This window comes from Tamandua tetradactyla, chromosome 9 (assembly GCF_023851605.1).
Source record: "Tamandua tetradactyla isolate mTamTet1 chromosome 9, mTamTet1.pri, whole genome shotgun sequence".
Taxonomy (NCBI): domain Eukaryota; kingdom Metazoa; phylum Chordata; class Mammalia; order Pilosa; family Myrmecophagidae; genus Tamandua; species Tamandua tetradactyla.
The window spans coordinates 114,917,305-114,934,737 of NC_135335.1; the positions used below are offsets into that span (position 1 = coordinate 114,917,305).

At 39.0% G+C, this 17,433-nt stretch overlaps 1 protein-coding gene across 25 annotated transcripts in view; it reads left to right on the forward strand.

The window, feature by feature from the left end:
* MAST4 (microtubule associated serine/threonine kinase family member 4) overlaps nucleotides 1–17,433 on the forward strand; it is a 632,749-nt gene that overhangs the window by 308,507 nt on the left and 306,809 nt on the right. For all 25 annotated transcript variants that reach the window (XR_013158026.1, XM_077117360.1, XM_077117394.1 and 22 more), the window contains one exon: nucleotides 15,136–15,167. Coding sequence is in view for 24 of the 25 variants with exons in the window: in XM_077117360.1 (XP_076973475.1) it covers nucleotides 15,136–15,167 (32 nt within the window). In the remaining variant the exon portion in view is untranslated. The remainder of the gene's footprint in view (nucleotides 1–15,135; nucleotides 15,168–17,433) is intronic.

Genomic DNA, 17,433 nt, shown 5'->3' on the forward strand with positions numbered 1-17,433 from the left:
AGGGAATACTTAAATTTATTGTAAGTTTTTATCTGTCCATTGGTGCACTGAAAATACATCAGCATAAATAACTATTATATAAAAATACATGAGCATGACTACCTGTTATTAGATGACTACTTTATACTTTCAAATTGTAAAACCTCAGGGTTCTGATATCAGATTGCGCATGAACATTTGCGATATATTAACCCAATAATAGCAGGCTTAGTGTCTGCCAGTCACGTTTCTAGGCATGTTATACAACAAAACTACAAACTCTTCTTATTTGTGATTTTCAGTGAGGGAAGAAAGCGACAGACAGGGTAAGTGATCTGCCAAAGGCCACGTGGCTGAGAAAGGCTGGTAGTCCAACTGAGGCACGCAGGCTCCCGCGCCAGCCCTCTTGGTCACGCTCTGCCTGACCACCTCCCTGAGGGTCTGCCACCTCAGCCGCTTCAGGATTTGTGGGTTAGCAGCTTAATTCAATTAAGATTTAGCATATGGGACTTTTATATTTAGGTTCTTTAAAAGAGGCATATAATTCCTCAACTGACTCTTTTATTGGCTATTGCTTTGTTTCTGATTGATTTGCAGTCTAATTCAGCATAATTCACTGTACTTTTTCTTTCCTTTGTCTACTAGCATTTAAAGTGACAGAACCATTTAAAAGCATTAGTGCAAATTCATCAGCTTGTCTGATCAGTGTGGCTTTGAATGATAGTTTAGGCTGCCTAACTAAAACTTTGTATTCAAAGTTCTCTTGTTCTAAAGTTGATTTCCCCCTTTATTCATATTATTTTATGCTATCATATTATCATCATTGCTTTATTTTTTAAAAAAAATTTTATTCTATAGAAAGTGAGTCCAGAGGCAACTATGAATTTCAGTTTTCCAGGTACTTCTAGTTTAACTTCTGTGTAAATCAGTAATCATGTCAGTATAATACGGTCTAGTGTGCTTTTTGTTTTCCAAGGAGAAGTCTGATTACTGTAATAGAAACTAACATGAAAACCACCTAAGCACACTTGAAATTGCAGGTGGGAGCAATCACATGTGATCAGAGGAAGATATTCCTGCTTGGAAATCAGTGTTTTTTTGTGCGTGTTTTTATGTCTGTCTTTTTAGTTAACAACGAGAAGAGGGCAGCTTCTGAAAATTTTCTTAGGTCTAAAATTAAAACATTCACCTCTATTGTAGCTCTTGTGATCCAAAAAATCAGAAGGGTCATATTTTGACTTGGAGGAAAGGGTTTTGTCTGTGCAGTGAGAACAGAATTCAGTCTTGGGGGAGAAAAAGCAATTAAAACCCCAAAGCCTTTTATTGCTTTTGATGCTTATTTAGAAAAAGAGGCAAAAACTTCGCTGTGCTGAAATATTTTCTGCTAATTAACTGTCACAAATGTGATGCCATTAAAGTTGGAGTCCCTTTGGTTTACTTCAAAGTCATTAATACCAACTGTGCAGCCCGCCCAAATATATTTTGAAAAAAAAAAAAGAAACAAATGGACAGATCTCTAAGGCTTCCTGTTTCTCATAGGATCGAATCGTAATTTAAGGAGCATTTTGTCATTTTCTTTGGGTACCATGCACAGTCTCTTTCATTGCTCAGAATTGATGGTGCCAAAGTGGTCTCTCTCTGGCAGGCATTTGGCTACACTGTTCCAAAGCCAGCTTGCAAAGTTCAGTGCTAACTGTTTTTAGAGCAGTTAGGAATGTGGTTAGCTACAAATAGCAGAAAACACAACTGAGAGTGGCTTAAATAAATAGGGATTTATTTTTCTCACATAACATTTGGAGGAAGAATGTCCCAGGCTGTGTAGTATCACAGTGTCATAGGAACGGAGGCTCCTGTTGTCTCTGCTTTCCTTCACATGGGGCGTCTGACTGTGGGTACATCACCATGTAACTGTTCCCAGACTCAATTTCCCCATCTGAAAAAATGGTGATAACCCTTTCTGTAGCTGTAGCACAGTAGAAAGGCGCCAGCTAAGTGCTTTATGAGAAAAAAGTGCAGCGCAGTGCTCCGCGCTTTCTGGAGCAAGGGCGAATCCCAGTCCTGCAGCAGCAGCTGCGGAAGCACTAGGTGTCACCGTGGCAGTGGAATGGAAAGGGCAAAGGGGGAAACAGAGGATCCTGTCTTAACCCACGTGCTTCAGTCTTTTTGGCTTCCATTCTAGCTGGTACTACTGAGCACGTTGGGAAAAAAAGATACTTAAAAGAGTTGTGGGCCGTGTGACAGCGGCTCAGTGGCTCAGTGGCAGAGTTCTCACCTGCCATGCCAGAGACCTGGATTCAATTCCTGGTGCCTGCCTATGCGAAAAACAAAAACAAAAAAGTCGTGACCGGGGTGCGTGGGTGGAGGGTGCAAGGATAGTTCAGTGGTAGGATTGTCACCTGCCATGCAGGAGACCCAGGTTCGATTCCAGGTCCATGCACTCCCCCCGCCCCCCAAAAAACAAAGTTGTGACCATACCCTTTGACAAGTAGGACCTATTACTTACTAAGGAAAATATATCCTCTGCAAGCCAATTGTTTATTTTATCCTGTGGCCTCTTTACAATAAATTTCAGTACCATTAGAGGCTTAAGTTCACATTATTGATTATTTGAATATATGTGTCATTAATCTTCCACCGCCCTAATACATATTATATATACATTTTAAGTGTCGTCTTTTGCATTTAGATGGAGAGAAATGTGCAGGAGAAAGTAGACGCGTGGGTATTAGCTTCATATTAGCCCTCCAAGAGCTCCCTAGGCAGATTTGCTAGTAAATTTCTGTATTAGAATAGGCTTTCAGAATAGAGACTGCTAGATAAACTACGAGGTTTCCTTAGTAAATAAAAGTGATTAATGCCAGCTGTGTAAGCTCACTATCACAGGTTAAATTGTCTCATCCAATTCTGTTTCCTGGTTCTTTAAAAAGGCTTTTTCTTTTTGTATTGAAGTTGTCTGTTATTTTCAATGAACCCTCTGAGTTATTATCTGATATTTAAAAATTAGTTCATAAAAGGGATATTGATTCTTTAAACTTGGGGCGTTTGAAACCTGGTTTATGGCCAACTTGGTCACGGGTCCTGGAAACCACTGTCAGGAAAACTTGTTTTTATTAAGACGAACTTCTTTTTTAATGACCACAACTCTTACTGATTGACTGTGGATTGGACAGTGAAGTTGATGTGGAAATAAATGCAAGGGAACCAAAAAGGTGAAAGTGAAAATCTGTTAAGTAGGTTTTTCCTCGTTCCTGAATTTTTATCCCAGTCATTGATATTCACTTCTTTCCCAAGATATTTTCCTGAATGATAAGATTCTAAAATCAAATAAGGCTTTCGAGCGTTGGAAGGTGCTTGCCAGTGTTCTGTTGAAGAATCCTATAGATTTATAGTGATTCTAAAAGGTGTCTCATATCCACTATATTAACTAGCTTTTTAGGAGCTTATGAACATTGTAGCTTTTATCGATTCCAGAGAATTGAACCCAACAATAAGCGATAAAAGTCGATGGTAACTTTCTTTCTATATAAGGGTGTGCAGATCAATATTTTGAATTTACTGTAATTTGCTGGTAATGGATGGAAGAACTGAAAAAATTGCAGAGCCTTGTGGGGCACAGCTGTGCGCTGTTGCCTTTTTATCCAAGCTCACTGTAGGTCATAGGCTTTCCTGGGTAGCGAGGAGCATAGTTAAGTGGCAGGGCTGATACGGGTATTTATCAAGAGCCTTCATAAGTCTGTTCTCAAGGAAAAAAGAAAATAACAAAACTTGTCCACAGTGACCTTGATTTTTATAGACCTGGAGGACCTCTAAACTTGCACTGTTTTAAATGCAATTAAAATTCTAAATATCCAGTATTTGTGTTTGATCCCCTTCTGTTAAAGGAATTTTCCTATTGATTAGTAACAGGGTGTGTGATTTCACTGAAGGTTGATTTGCTTTGAGTCTTCAAATTGTTTTGCAGAAACTGGACCCAGCTTCAGAATTCAGTCGAGGAGAAGGCAGAGGTCATTCACACTTGCTCCGTCATTTAACCCCTGTTCACTGTCAGAGCTCTCCGGCTGTGCCCTGGATGCCTCATCCAATTTGAGTGCACGTAAATAGTAATAGCTGACATTTAGGATGCTCTCATGTTTAGGAACTGTGCTAAATTCAGGACGTGTTATCATTAATCCTCTCAACAACCTATGACATCATTTGTATTGTCCCCATTTTGTAGTTGGGGAAACTGAGTCTTAGAGAAATTAATCAACTTTCTCTAGGACGCTTTCTAGCTAAACTTAAGTTAGAATGTGCATGTCTGATTCCGGATCCTGGTCATTTGATCACTGGGAGATGTATAATTGATTTAAATAGGAGATTTTTTTTTTTAGCTTGAAGTTAAATTGATCTAATCTGTATTTTCTTGTTTAGTTTTTTTTTTTTTCAGTGAAGGACTGGCTTCTTTGTTTTGATCAAAACTAGTTTCTTCGATTTTAGAAATGACAGATACTTTTGCTGAGAATTCTTTTGTTCTTTGAGTGGAAAATGAACTGGTAAAATACAGTATTACTGTGGGCTGGAAGCTATTAACCTTGAAGTAATAAATGTACTTTCCTTAGTGTATAATAAACACTCAATAAACTGAAGCTATTATTAATATAAGTACTTGTTATTACTTGGGAAAACCCTGCAGAGAAGCTGGTGAACTTCGACTTAGAGGGCAGCTTTCCTTTCTGGCATACAGAATTGGAAGGCAGGTTGCTTACAAATGTCGGATTCCCAGGTTTGATTTTTTTACGTTAAGGGTATAACGTGGTAGGAAGTGTAAGAACCATAGTAATTGCCTGGAAAGGAAGCTCGTTTCATTTGCTCATTTACTTGGGGTTAGCGGATTATTTGACTTGTTACGCTTTTTCTACTCTAAAAGGTCCATGTTAAAAGTAGTGTATTTGCAGGGCTTTACTTCAAATAAAATCAGAGTCTGTAAAAATAATTTAAGTGTGAAATTTGCTAAGAAGGAGTTGCCAAGATCTGGCCTGCATCTCTCCTTTTTAAGAGGAATAGCCAGTGTGTTGTAACTGTGAGTGCAGCTTGATAGCCTACCTGAGAGAACCAGGGTGTAAACACTGTCTCCCAGACCAGTCATTACTTGGTGATGAAAACTAATAATTAAAATTCTGTGGGGTTAGGCAGACATGGATTCAAGGACAAGCTCAGTTAGTAACCAGCTATGAGACCTTGTATGAATTTCTTAACCTGTCTGTGCCTCGGTTTCCTCTTCTGTGAAATGGGGATGATAGTAATACCTTATTCATAGAATGTTAGTGCAGATTATTAAAGAAGACAATGTATGTCAGCAATCGGTAAATTTTAGATACTAAGATTATGCTGGTGAAGGTAGAGGAGCTTAGAAAAGAAAACAATTCTCAGCACGTGTGTAAATATTCACAGTGGAAAATGGGTTCGTGATGATTGGTATTTAACTTTCAACTGCCGTGGAAAGCAAGACCTGGGATGCCACAGTTTGCAACTTTAATGCCGAGGCCCTGCCCTGCAGGGACTCTCTGGTCCAGCTTCACCGTTCTTGCCACCCCCTCATCCACACTCGGATTTCCATTATTGAACCTCTGAAAGGGCCTCTGCGCTTTGGAGCCCTTTTCTTGATCTTTGGATGACGCTCTGCCCTTAGCTCACCACTGCTGTTCTGAGCCTTCTCAGAAGCTCAGTATTTCTTCTCCACTCCTGTAGGCCACATACAGCCTTCTCTCCCAAGACCATGCCTGCTTTCCCTCCCCACTTCCTCTTCCTTGGCGCTGGCACTCAGCCGTGCTTGACCGGACAATTGAAATAAGCCTCCTGGCTCCTCTCCCTTCTTGGTAATTCATGACACCCTGATGATGTCAGGATGATCTTTTAAAAACATGTCTATCTGACCATCTTATTCCCTTATTTAAAATGTTCCATGAGCTCCCCATTGGTACCAGACAAAGGCTGTGGATTCTTTTACCCATCATGTGCAGTGACCAATTCCTGAGACACCTGGGTTTCAAAGAGAGAAAGAGTTTATCACTAGGCACGTAGTGGGAGAGCAGATGGCCTCGCGGCCCAAAATCTATCTCCCTGAACTGCAGTTCTTTTGGTAGTTTTATTACAGGAAAATATGGGCAGGTTTTAGGATAATGAGCACAGTGGCCCCGGATGATGTAATTGGAGGGGATCTGATTATTGAGCATGCACAGATTGATTACATGCTTAGTCACAAAACGCGTGTAAGAAAATGGCAGAAAGGTATATGCAACTTGTAGGTTAGAGTCTAAGCTACTGCACATGTCAGGAGGGCCCATTTTGGTTAGATCCAGTCTCGGTTATCAAGAGCACTTGAGATTTGGGGTGCATTAGTACCGGGCTGACCCAAGACCCTTCATTAATAAACATTGGGGGCTGTCGTCAGTGACTAAAAGACACAAGTTGGAAAACTGGATAATTGGGTACAAATGAGGTTAGTCACAAGGTTTTTACAATCTCAGGGGCAGAAGATAAGGGTTTATAGGCTTATACCATCATTATCAGAGATCAGGGCAGCTGGATTGCAATTCAGAGATTTCAGGAATTTTCTTCTCCTCCAATATACCAGGAAGCAAAAAAGGAATATCTACATAATGATTCAGTAATCGAAGTCATCCCTTAAATCCTGATTTCTCGGTTACGCCATTGCCTATAAGGTAAAGGCAGACTCTTCCAAAAACCATCAGGGTCCTTATGATTTGGCCCTCTCTTTGTTCCATTCTATGTCCTGTTGATTTTTCTTTTTACTGTGTTCCAGCCAGCCTAGTTTTCTAGGAGTTATGTACTGTCTCACTCTGTCCTCCCTTAGCATGTCTATTCCTCTTTCTGGAATGCCCTATTCCTCACCCACTTGTGATGCTGCCTGGCTAATTCGCAGGCGTTGCTAAAGAAAGATCAGGCTCAAGTATTGCATCATTTAGGAATTTTTGAATTGCAAGGAACAAAAACACACAAGTTAAACTGGTTTGGACAATAAAGGGACTTTTTTAGCTGACGTAACTGAGAAGTCCAGATATAGGGCAGATTTTAGGCAAGGCTAGATCCAGTGACTCCAACGTATCACCCTGTACCCAGTTTCTGTTTTTTTTCTCTGCTGTCATTGGTTTCTGCCTTTTTGACTGCCATTAGCTCAGTGGGGTCATGTGCTGCTTCTTTCCCGGGAGCTCTCTTGGAGAAGGGGGTGGTGGGAGGGAGGAGTTATTTCTCACCCTTCTCATTTGCCCAGATGGGGTCACTTGTCACCTTTGAACCAATCACTTTGTCCAGGTGGTTTGTCATTAGCTCAGTTTAGGCAGATCTTAGCCCTGCTCCACCAGAACTGACATCGCTAGGAACATTGCTGGGCAAGGAATAGTCCTGACCCTCCTCAAAGAAAGCTGTGCCCCCACCCTTATATTATGGCACACTTGGAAAAGACATCTATTCCAGGGCTTTTCACATTATACTTTAGAGTGCACGAGTTCCTTATCCCCTGTGCCGGGCACAGTATCTGCCATATCGGCCTTTACTAAAAACTGTGTGATTAAATAAAGGAAACTCATTTTGCTTGTTTTAATTCCCCATACATGTATGCCCTTTGCCCTCACCTTTGGTGGATGATTTTACCTTCTTTGTTACTGGAATTGTAGAACTCAGCGTGAATTGCCTCAGTTTTACTTGGCCTTCTTCAGAGAGTACTTGTTTTCATTATACCCTTCTTCCTGTTTAGTGGCAAAGCTGTGCTCATTTTTTAGTATCACTGCCACCCCTCCCCACTTGTGTATTCATTCAGACCTTTTCTCCTGGAGCTTCATATCTACCCTGTTCCTTTCTGGCATTTTCACAGTGGAGTGTGTGGGGGGGAATGAGATTGGATGACCTCGATTTAAATTTTGATTCCATTATCTCATGGTTTTGTAATCCTGGAGAGTCACTAACTTCCTCTCGCTTTCCTTGGGGAGGCTGAATGTTCTGCCCTCTCGATCAGTTGGCTTTGTTATGAAGCCCGTAGACACCGTTTATGAGGAAGTTGTTTTATTTTAAATCAAAAGTATTTCTTTCTAATATCCTATTATGAATATAGCCCAAGTTTCATACTTTGACTACAATCACCTTCAGATTGCAGGCATTTGTTTATATATGTGGAATGTATTGTCTGAATCTAAAATGTTGGGTTTCAAGAATTGGGCAGTATAAACATTTAATTCACATGTTATACTCCATTTCAAATTTCAGTACCAAATACAGTCTCGTTTGCATTATGTGCAAGTGTTTATTGTCTTACTGTGTGAAGAATATTGGAATACTCAGCTAAATACCTTTTGACTTGGCGAGATTACGTGTATTTCCCTGTATTTTAACTTCCCCATTATTTATTGTACGATGAAGTCTTACACAATGAAAATAGACACCTATTTTGTAACTCAGAAACTCTGTCTATGGAAGAAGCTTATGGGCCAAACAAAGGCTTGAGGATGACAGCTGTTAAAATTTAGGTTCCCCACAGAAAAAGCCAACTTGGAGAGAAAGGAAAAAGTTGGCTACTTCTCGCTTTTTCAAAGGAAATATGTGTGATTTTGATCACGTAAAAGTTTGTACAAAAACCCAGCATACATTTTTGTGGTGTACTTTTTATGGTTTATTTTGTGTAACTTCGCTTCCACAATTAAATATATTTATGTGCATTATGATTGCAGATATTAAAATAGAATGAAACGAAACCTGTGAAAAGGGGAGCTCTTTAGAATTCTGCACTCATCTCACATTCTCTCCTCGGGATTTTACTGTTATTTTAGCAGCTGAATGGTTTGAATGTCCAGGCATCTCTGTAGAGAGATGCCTGCTGGTTTTCCAGCTTTCCTATGTACTCTGAACAGTTTCCTGGAATTTTTGAGGGTTGTTTGCACATAAGCCATTTTTGCCTTCTGCTCTGAGTCAGATCCAAGCCTTTATGTCAGAGCTTCTTCCACAGTATGAGCTTTTCTGTCCACTGTTTCTGCCCACAAGTGACTCAGAAATCAAGGCCAAAGAAATGGGACCATGAATATTTCTTTAGGAGAGCCCATCCGGGGAGGAGCCTATATCCCTAGCTTATTTTATACTCTCTCAGTTAGGGAGAGTTCCATTTTGGGTACCTTTCCTTACTCTACACAACTCCCCACTTGCCACGGAAATTACAAAAATCCTGAAATTTTACGACTGTAAGGACAGCTTAGAAAATTAATGTTCCATAAAGAAAAAATCAGAATCAAACAGGCTTTACAACCTAAGAGTCCTTACGGGGAATTAAGCGTACTAATCCCTAATAATTAACATGTGTAAACAACTCTCAGTGTAGTTCTCTAGAGGGGCCTCAGGCATTGGCGTTTTAAAAGCTCCTCGGGTGACACTATGTGGAGCCAGGTTTCCACCCTGATCCCTCCTTGTTCTCTCTCCCAGTGAGCATTTGCACATTCGAGTTACACTGTGTAATCCTGACCTGGAGCTCTCGCCCTTGTTTTACACGTGTGCTGTGATATGTGTGTGTTTCCCCGGATAGATTTTCAGTGTTGGATTGTTCCTTCCCCATGTGTCCCTGACCGTGCCTGACACTCTGCCTTGCACACCCAGGCTTCCCATCAGTGCTCCCTGAACTCGCTTCCCAAAGTGACGGCTTGTCTGTCAGCTCAGCGCACTGCAGTGACCCTCCGTGATAGGATGAGGCTGTCAGTGACTAATTAAGAGGTGGTAGTAATGGGAAAGCACCTGGACTTTATTTACGTTTATTAAGGGTTTTTGGAAAGGGGTGAGGAAATGATGTGTGCTGGGCGTTGCTATTCCTTTTGTGTGTGCCTGGGGTTGGGGAGGGACAGCAGGCTGCCCTGCTTCCAAATCCTTTCATGGGGGAGCTCCCAGAATGGAGTCTTGGGAGACTTGGCCTCACTTCCCACTGAACTCTGAAGGGGGCCCAATGTTCTTCCTTTCTGCCCCCTTGGCAGCTGGAGCAAAGATCTGAGTGAGATCCCCCCGGAAAGGGGAACAAGCCAGGGGCGATGATGGGGACATGGGGAGTTGCTTCCTGGAGGCTGAGCTGGAGGTGAGAATTCGGCCGCACAGGGGTCCAACTGGATTCCAACTGGGCCGTGCCTCAAGTGGGACTCCACCTGTCTTCTCTGAGGATTAAATTCCTGGTTCCTTCCCATTTTCTGCCCTGAGCTGCCCAACCACCCCATGCCCTGCACAAGCACCCCATAGACAAGTTTTCAACTTCTTAGCCTCATTCTGTTTCTATTGTTTTTAACAGCCCTCAGCTGCAGCATTGTGCAACACATCATTTAAAATGTATAGCATAGTCTTCCCCACTTCCAGATTATAAATGTTAGTGCCCATGGCCTGTATCCATTCCTGCAGCTGTACATAATCATTTATGTGCTGATGACTCCAGAAACTCTCCTGCACCCAGATTCATATGTCCAGCTGCCTACTTAGATTTCTTACTGGCCTCTTGAACATGACCTGTCCATACAGAACTCTTGCCCCAGCCTTTCCCCTTAACTGAAGTGAGAACTCCATTTACTCAGGCCAGAAACTTTTAGGTCCCCCTTGGCTTCTCACTCACTCTTCCCCCTGTTCTGTAAATCTCTAAAACCATACCTCCAATCAGACCCCTTCTCACCGTCTCCACTGGTGTTCCTGGATACACTATTCTATCACCTAGACTGTTTCAATAGCCTCCTAAAAAGTTGGGATTAAATATTATACTAAGCTTAGAATATTTAGATAATTATTGTTGATCCCTTCCATTCTCAGTCCTCCCCCTCCCTCCAGTCTTCCTTCCCCTCTCCCTCTTTTGTAATACACTCTAATTTTGGTATAATTTTAGATTTATAGAAAATTTGTAAGATATTTCAGAGAGTTCCTGTATATCTTTCACCCAGTTACCCCTCATTATCATCTTAAATAATCTTGGAGCATCTGTCAAAACTGTTAAATTTGCATTGGTGCATCACTAATTACTAAGCCACAGGCTTTATTTGGATGTCACCAGCTTTGCCACTAATGTCCTCTCCCTGTTCCAGGAACCGGGCCGAGAGCCCACATCGCATTTGGTCATGATGTCTCCTTAGGCCCCTCGGCTCTGTGACAGTTTTTCCATTTTTCCTTGTTTTTCACAGCCTTGACAGTTTTCAAAGGTACTGGTCAGGTGTTTTTGTAGACTGTTCCTCCCTTTGGTTTTGTCTGGATGTTTTTTTTCATGATTAGACTGGAGTTACTGATGTTTTGAGGAAGACTGTCACAGGGAAGTGCTTTTTTATCATATATCGGGGCTACGTGGTCTCAGCGTGCCGTGCCACTGGTGGCTCTGGCCTCAATGGCTTGGTTAAGGCGGTGTCCCGCCAGCTTTCTCCACCGTGCAGTCACTGTCTTCCCTCTCCCCAGACTATTCTTCAGAAGTAAATCAAGTCCAGCCCACATTCAGTGGGGAAGGGAAATCACTCTTCATTTCCTGGAGGAGGGGAATGTCTACATATACTGTTTGGAATTCTTCTGATTCTCTTCTTTCTCTCTCAAATGATGACCTTACCTCTCAGTTTAAAAGAGCAGTTCAAAGACTCTCTGAACACATATGACAAGTTCAGCATATGTTTGTTTTTTTTTATTTTTTCTATTACAGCATTTGTAGGTTTATATTAAAATCATGCAGAAAATACAGCTCCTGTATAATCCCCCATTGTATATCTGTCACTGTTAAATGCTTATTAAATACTATGATTATTTTTAACTTATCATTATGGAAATTGCTTATCCATGTAAAATGACTGCAGTGTTTCTCTACTGTCTTCATGAATGAAAGAAGTTATTTCCTCCTTTTGAGGCAGAGCTTTCCCAGGGAGAAAGGGGCAGAATGTACATTCTGTGTCTTTTGATCTCTGGCTCTCCATGACTTCTCTTCCTGGATTTGAGGATCCCTTGAGTGTCCTCAAGGAATCTCAAGTAAATAAGAGGGTTCTCAAATATGATTAATTTTATTCCACCTGAGTTTTCATCGTAAATAGTTGCAAGTTAGCACATTTAGAAAGGGGAGCAAAAGATGTAATACCAAGCAAATAATGGTAAAAAGCTACTCCAAAAAAGTATTGAAAGTCACTGTCTAATTGATATTAATGAAAATGTTAAAAAAAAATTTAACCTTCTTAAATATCCTGTGAACTTCTTCAATTCTGTGATGGTTAATAATTAATGTATTGTTTAGTTCAGATGGATGCTTCTTGCCCTTTTTTTTTTTTTTTTTTTTTTTTTGCCAGCTCTTCTTGTCTCCTCCAGTTCTTACCTGGCACTAGATTTTAGACACATGTTCTGCATATACTGAGCACAAGCCTTGGTTTATAACCTGGACCAATACCCCATGTCTAATATAACTATTTTAAGCATGTGTTAGTGGCCTTATCCTGACATTAAGCAAATGAAATGAGAACACATACACAAAGTACTGCAGGAGATTTGTCTGTAGAATAACTTGATGCTGTTCATTTAGGTCTGACTGGTGCAGATGTATCAGCCTGTGGTCCCCATGCTTTAAGAGAGTAGGCATTCCTTATTCAGCTTGCAGTTGCTTAGCCCTCCTGGCATTTGCAGCCTTTTCCAGCTACTGTTCACAAGGTCTTGACTATAGCACATTCATTCCTCTCATTTTATTACCATCACATCTGATTCCAATTTGCTACCAAATTGAGTTTCCAGTCCGAGCCTGACATTCAAGCCGTCAGGTGGATTAGCGCCTTCAGCTTGGTTAAGCGTGGGGCTTCAGGTCAGTTGACAGTGGCCTGTAAAATGTCCTTTGCTCCTCATCTTGGAATTTCAGTTGCTGTCCCGTTGAGCTGCAGTGCTGCACTGCCCACTATAACCTTTCTCTTGTTTAGAACTCATAATTCTAGACCTACAGGATGGACTTCTGATTAAAAACAGAGTTGGTTTTTATCGCTTATCTTGCTGTTTCAGCAGTTTTTTTTTTTTTTTCAGCACAAAGCAGCCAGCTTATGGTCAGGGCATTGGAATATGATGGATTGAACTATTTGAGCTTACTCGTATGGCCCTTGCTCTCTTAAATCTTCTGAGTGATCTGTTTGCATATAGAGTTGAAATATCTGGCTTTTTAAAGCATTAATTATAACATCTCAGGTACCCCTCGTTTTCTTTTCGTACTGCTCTCAGATCGACTTACTAGACAACAGTATTTACTATTTGAGCCCTACACCTTTTGCAATACAGTGGGTTTCAGCAGTTCCTTTCTAAAAAACAATCTGATATGATATTACTTCTAGATTACTTCTAGGGACTTTCTTTCTCTCTCTCTTTTTTTAAATTGAATACAAAACAAATTTGGTGCTTGTCATAATGATAGAAAACTATTCACCGATTTCTTTTTTTATATGCATTTCAGTTCCCAGGAAAATTGTTCTGGACAGAAACTATCCCCTTCTCATTAGGAATTTTAATAAATGAAGGCATATCTATGGTTCAGACTCAGGGAGCTAAACCCAGCAAACACTATAATTTCTTGGGGTCTAATTAAGTATTAAAGGAAAAACACAAAACAAAACAAAAAATAAAGCCATTAGTCATTGAACCCTTCAGCCCTCGGAAAGAAAATATAAACTATTGGGAGAAAAAAGATGACACTCAGCTGCTAAAATTGATATGACTATTATATCTCACATCAAAATATGTTTATTACGAAGTGAAACATCTTCATTTAAAGAACCGTGTCACCGAGCCTTCCTCCCTCCTGGTCTGATGCTGTCTCTGGTGTAAATTGCACTGTTTTAGAAAAGGTATCTGAGGCTGCTGTACATGACAAATGTGTAAGGATCCAGTGAAAATAGGAGACAGGAAAGGTGAGTTTGAATCTAAGGAGAAACAGCTTTCAAAAGGTAATGCTCAAGTGCACAGATAGTTCCCGAGTAGAATTCTTGCCCGCCATGCGGGAGACCTGGGTTCCATTTCCAGCCCATGCACTCAAAAAACAAAACAAAACAAAACAATCAACAAATGGTGTTGTGATAAGGGCTATTCACATGGAAAAGACCCCACCCCATAGCATACCCCCCCCCCCAAATAGATGGTGCTCATGCTCCTCCTGGAAGGCAAAATATAAATGAGAATTATGGGAATGAAGAACCAAATTTAGCCTAATTTTTATAATTTGAAATATGCTTATTTCGAGTCTAAATAGGCCAGATGACTCATTGCTTTGTTGGTTTTTTTTGTTTGTTTGTTTGGTTTTTTAAATTATTTCATTAAGTAATCATTCCTGAGTACTCAGGCTATTGAAAAATTCATCAGTGAATGGAGGTATTTCTGAATTCAGTTTTATTTGTTTGGCTGACTTGTTTGCTTTCTTGCTTGCTTGGTTTTTTGGTTTTCCCCAACCTCTCTTCATTTGGGTAGATAATGATGTTAGTTTAATGTAAGTGTGAGAGCACCCTTTAAATTTTATTATGTACTCTACTAATTGTTCTAGCTGTCTGGTTCCCATTTTAGAGATTCATTAAATTACTTTTAAATATCTTAAGTAATAAATCAGATTTTTAAAAAAAAGAAGTAGTACCAGAATGAAACATTTTGCATTATCTATTTTAAAAAAATAATAGTACAGGATAGTTTTTACTATGCACAGTTTTGCATGAATTTATTTTTGTTGGGGGCAAATAGTTGACTGAATTGTCCTTTTCATTTTACTTCACATTTAATTATAATCCTAAAAGATTCCTCATACTTCTGCCGTCTGTTTCTCTTTTGGTAAAATTCTTTTTTGGAAAATCCTTTGTTCATCAGATTTTCCTTATGTTCATTATAGGGCTTTTCACTGTATTTTACTGTAGTTGTTCTGGCAAGATTGGTGGCCTTTTTGCCTCAGAATTCAGATAAACTGTTTTAGCACCTTAAGCACAATTTATAAAGAGAACAATGTAAGAAGGAGTCCAGAATAAAATTATAGCATTAAAGTCTTTTCACTGTAGGAAATGCTGAATCAAACACAGTGAAGGTTGATTACATTTTATGCTATCCATTTGCTGTCCTAATAATCTAAAGTTAATATAGTATTTCATATATACAGATATATATATAGATACATATTTTTTTCTTTTGCAGAAGGAGCTGAGTCTCCCCAGAAGAGGAAGTTTGTAAGTAATATAATTTTTTTCCCTTATTTTCTTTCTATACAGTTTGTGATGTGACTGTTCTCTTACTTGTTAGGTTTTTAGTGGCAAATGGAAGTTTAATGATAATCAGCTGAATAAAGAAAATTAAAAGCCTTGACTTTATTTATAAAATCAAATTTTTAATGATTTGAAGATATTTCCAGGGTTTTTTCTCTATGGACTTTATAAATCACAATGAATATTTATTCCTAAAACAATTTAAAAAAAAAATTATTATTATATAACCCAGAGAAAATATTATTTGGTCTGCAGATAGTATAAAATGGTCTGAATCAAGAATTATTGCTCTTTTGTATGTTTTGGAAACCCACAATTGTTCTTTATATTGTAAATTTTATGGAGAGTAAATTATATGCTTCTGAATTTAAATTGATGGAGACTTTGAGTCAGCTAAGCTTTCTGCTGTTATATCCAGGTTTTAGTAAACTGAGTCATGTAATGCTCTTGTATGATTAAAATAGCAGATATATGGACCTTGACTTGATTTCTTTATAGTATGCTTCAACTTTTTACTTTTTTTAGGCCTGTGGTATATTTGTATAAATTATAGCTTTTGCCATTAGTAAGTGGCAGAATGAAATTGGTTACCATTACACCCCTCATATTCCATTAAAATTAAGGTAGATTTATTATCAACTATTTATGGGTAAGGGCTGGTCTAGAAATATTTAGGTTTGGTCTGATTTATGTTGAAGAAGTTAGGGGATTGGATATCCTCCTTTTTAAAAAAATACTAAGTATAATAGTTAAGATAAGCTATGCTAGTCCCACCTTGGAGGATTTTATATATATATAGGCTCTTGAAAGATCAGATGCATTCTTTTGGCTAAATTTTGGAAAATTTCAGCCTTTGCTTCAATGAACCAAAACTGCATCAGCTGTGAACATTTCATTACTGTCCATTTTGCTTCCTGTTTTTTATACAAGTCAGGCTGCCAGGAGGACACTGGATCACTCTTGGAGTATGTGCCGAGATAAACTGTTGCTAGCTCCAAGCTTCTATTTCTGTGTGCTAGAGGCTAATGGCTTAATAGTTTACCAGGAAATGCTCTTAGACAAAAAAATCCCCCCCCCCTTTTTTTTGCATCGTGATTGGTACTCTTACCTAGACTTGAAAATTGCAAACTTTTTGACATCTCCCATAATAATGGCAAATAAAAATAAAAAGCCGAACAAACAAAAAAACCAAGTAAAACTACACAAAATGTCTTCATAGAAAAATAAACCTCATTTACTTTATAGTTTTATTTAAAGCTTAAGGCACCCTAGGTTTTTCTTTTGTATTTTAATTGGAAATTTTAGAATTTGAGTCAGATGTTCCTTTCACCTTAGTCCCTGCCCCCGCCCCATTTCTGAGTTATCACGTTAGTACTATTCCTATGAATTAACAGGTAATACTAGTTAGCAAAATTAGATCCCTCATATCCATTTAAGGACTATTTCTCCTTTGCACCTGAGTAATTCTCAAGTCTATTAATGTATCTGATAGCCATGAGTTGATGAGGAAATACATGGCAAAGAAATTATTTAAATTTCTCTACTTGAGAGAATAGAATTTTTAATGAGAAAAGGATGATGACATAAGTTTGTTTGGAGCCCATGCTTTGAATATGTAGGAAGAGAAAGACAGAATGACATCGGAGCCATTTATAATTCCCTCCCTGTAAAAATCAATTGATGTATCAATCAGATGATGGGAATATAGCACACTATATATATCAGCATGAATATAACTTTTTTGTGAATTTTAGTAAAATTAATACTTCCCAGTGAAGCCAAATGAAAATAAATATGATATTTGAATTTTCTGTTAAATACAGATATTCCCAAAAGGATTAATGATGCCTGATATAGATGTTTTGTAACTCAACATTGCTTAGTATTTTCAGTCAACCACTATAAGAATACCGGCAATTGCTCTCCTCATCCAAGGCTCTTTTGTGACTTTCAGTTAAAGAAATACTTTTTTTAAAAAATGCTAGACTGATTTTAATACAAATCTAATGACGAAGGGCACAAATGTGTCTTTATTAGGTATTAGTGTAAGCCAACCTAATGGTATCCGATTACTAAACATGTTAACACTTTAGTTTATTTACCACATAAATTCCTCTGATATTGCTTTCAAGTCTTTGTATACCTTCTTTCCAGAAAGATGGAGAATTTGATGACTTTTTTCCATGTTGACGATAAACCACCTCACAGAGTCTGATTTATTCTTCCTTGT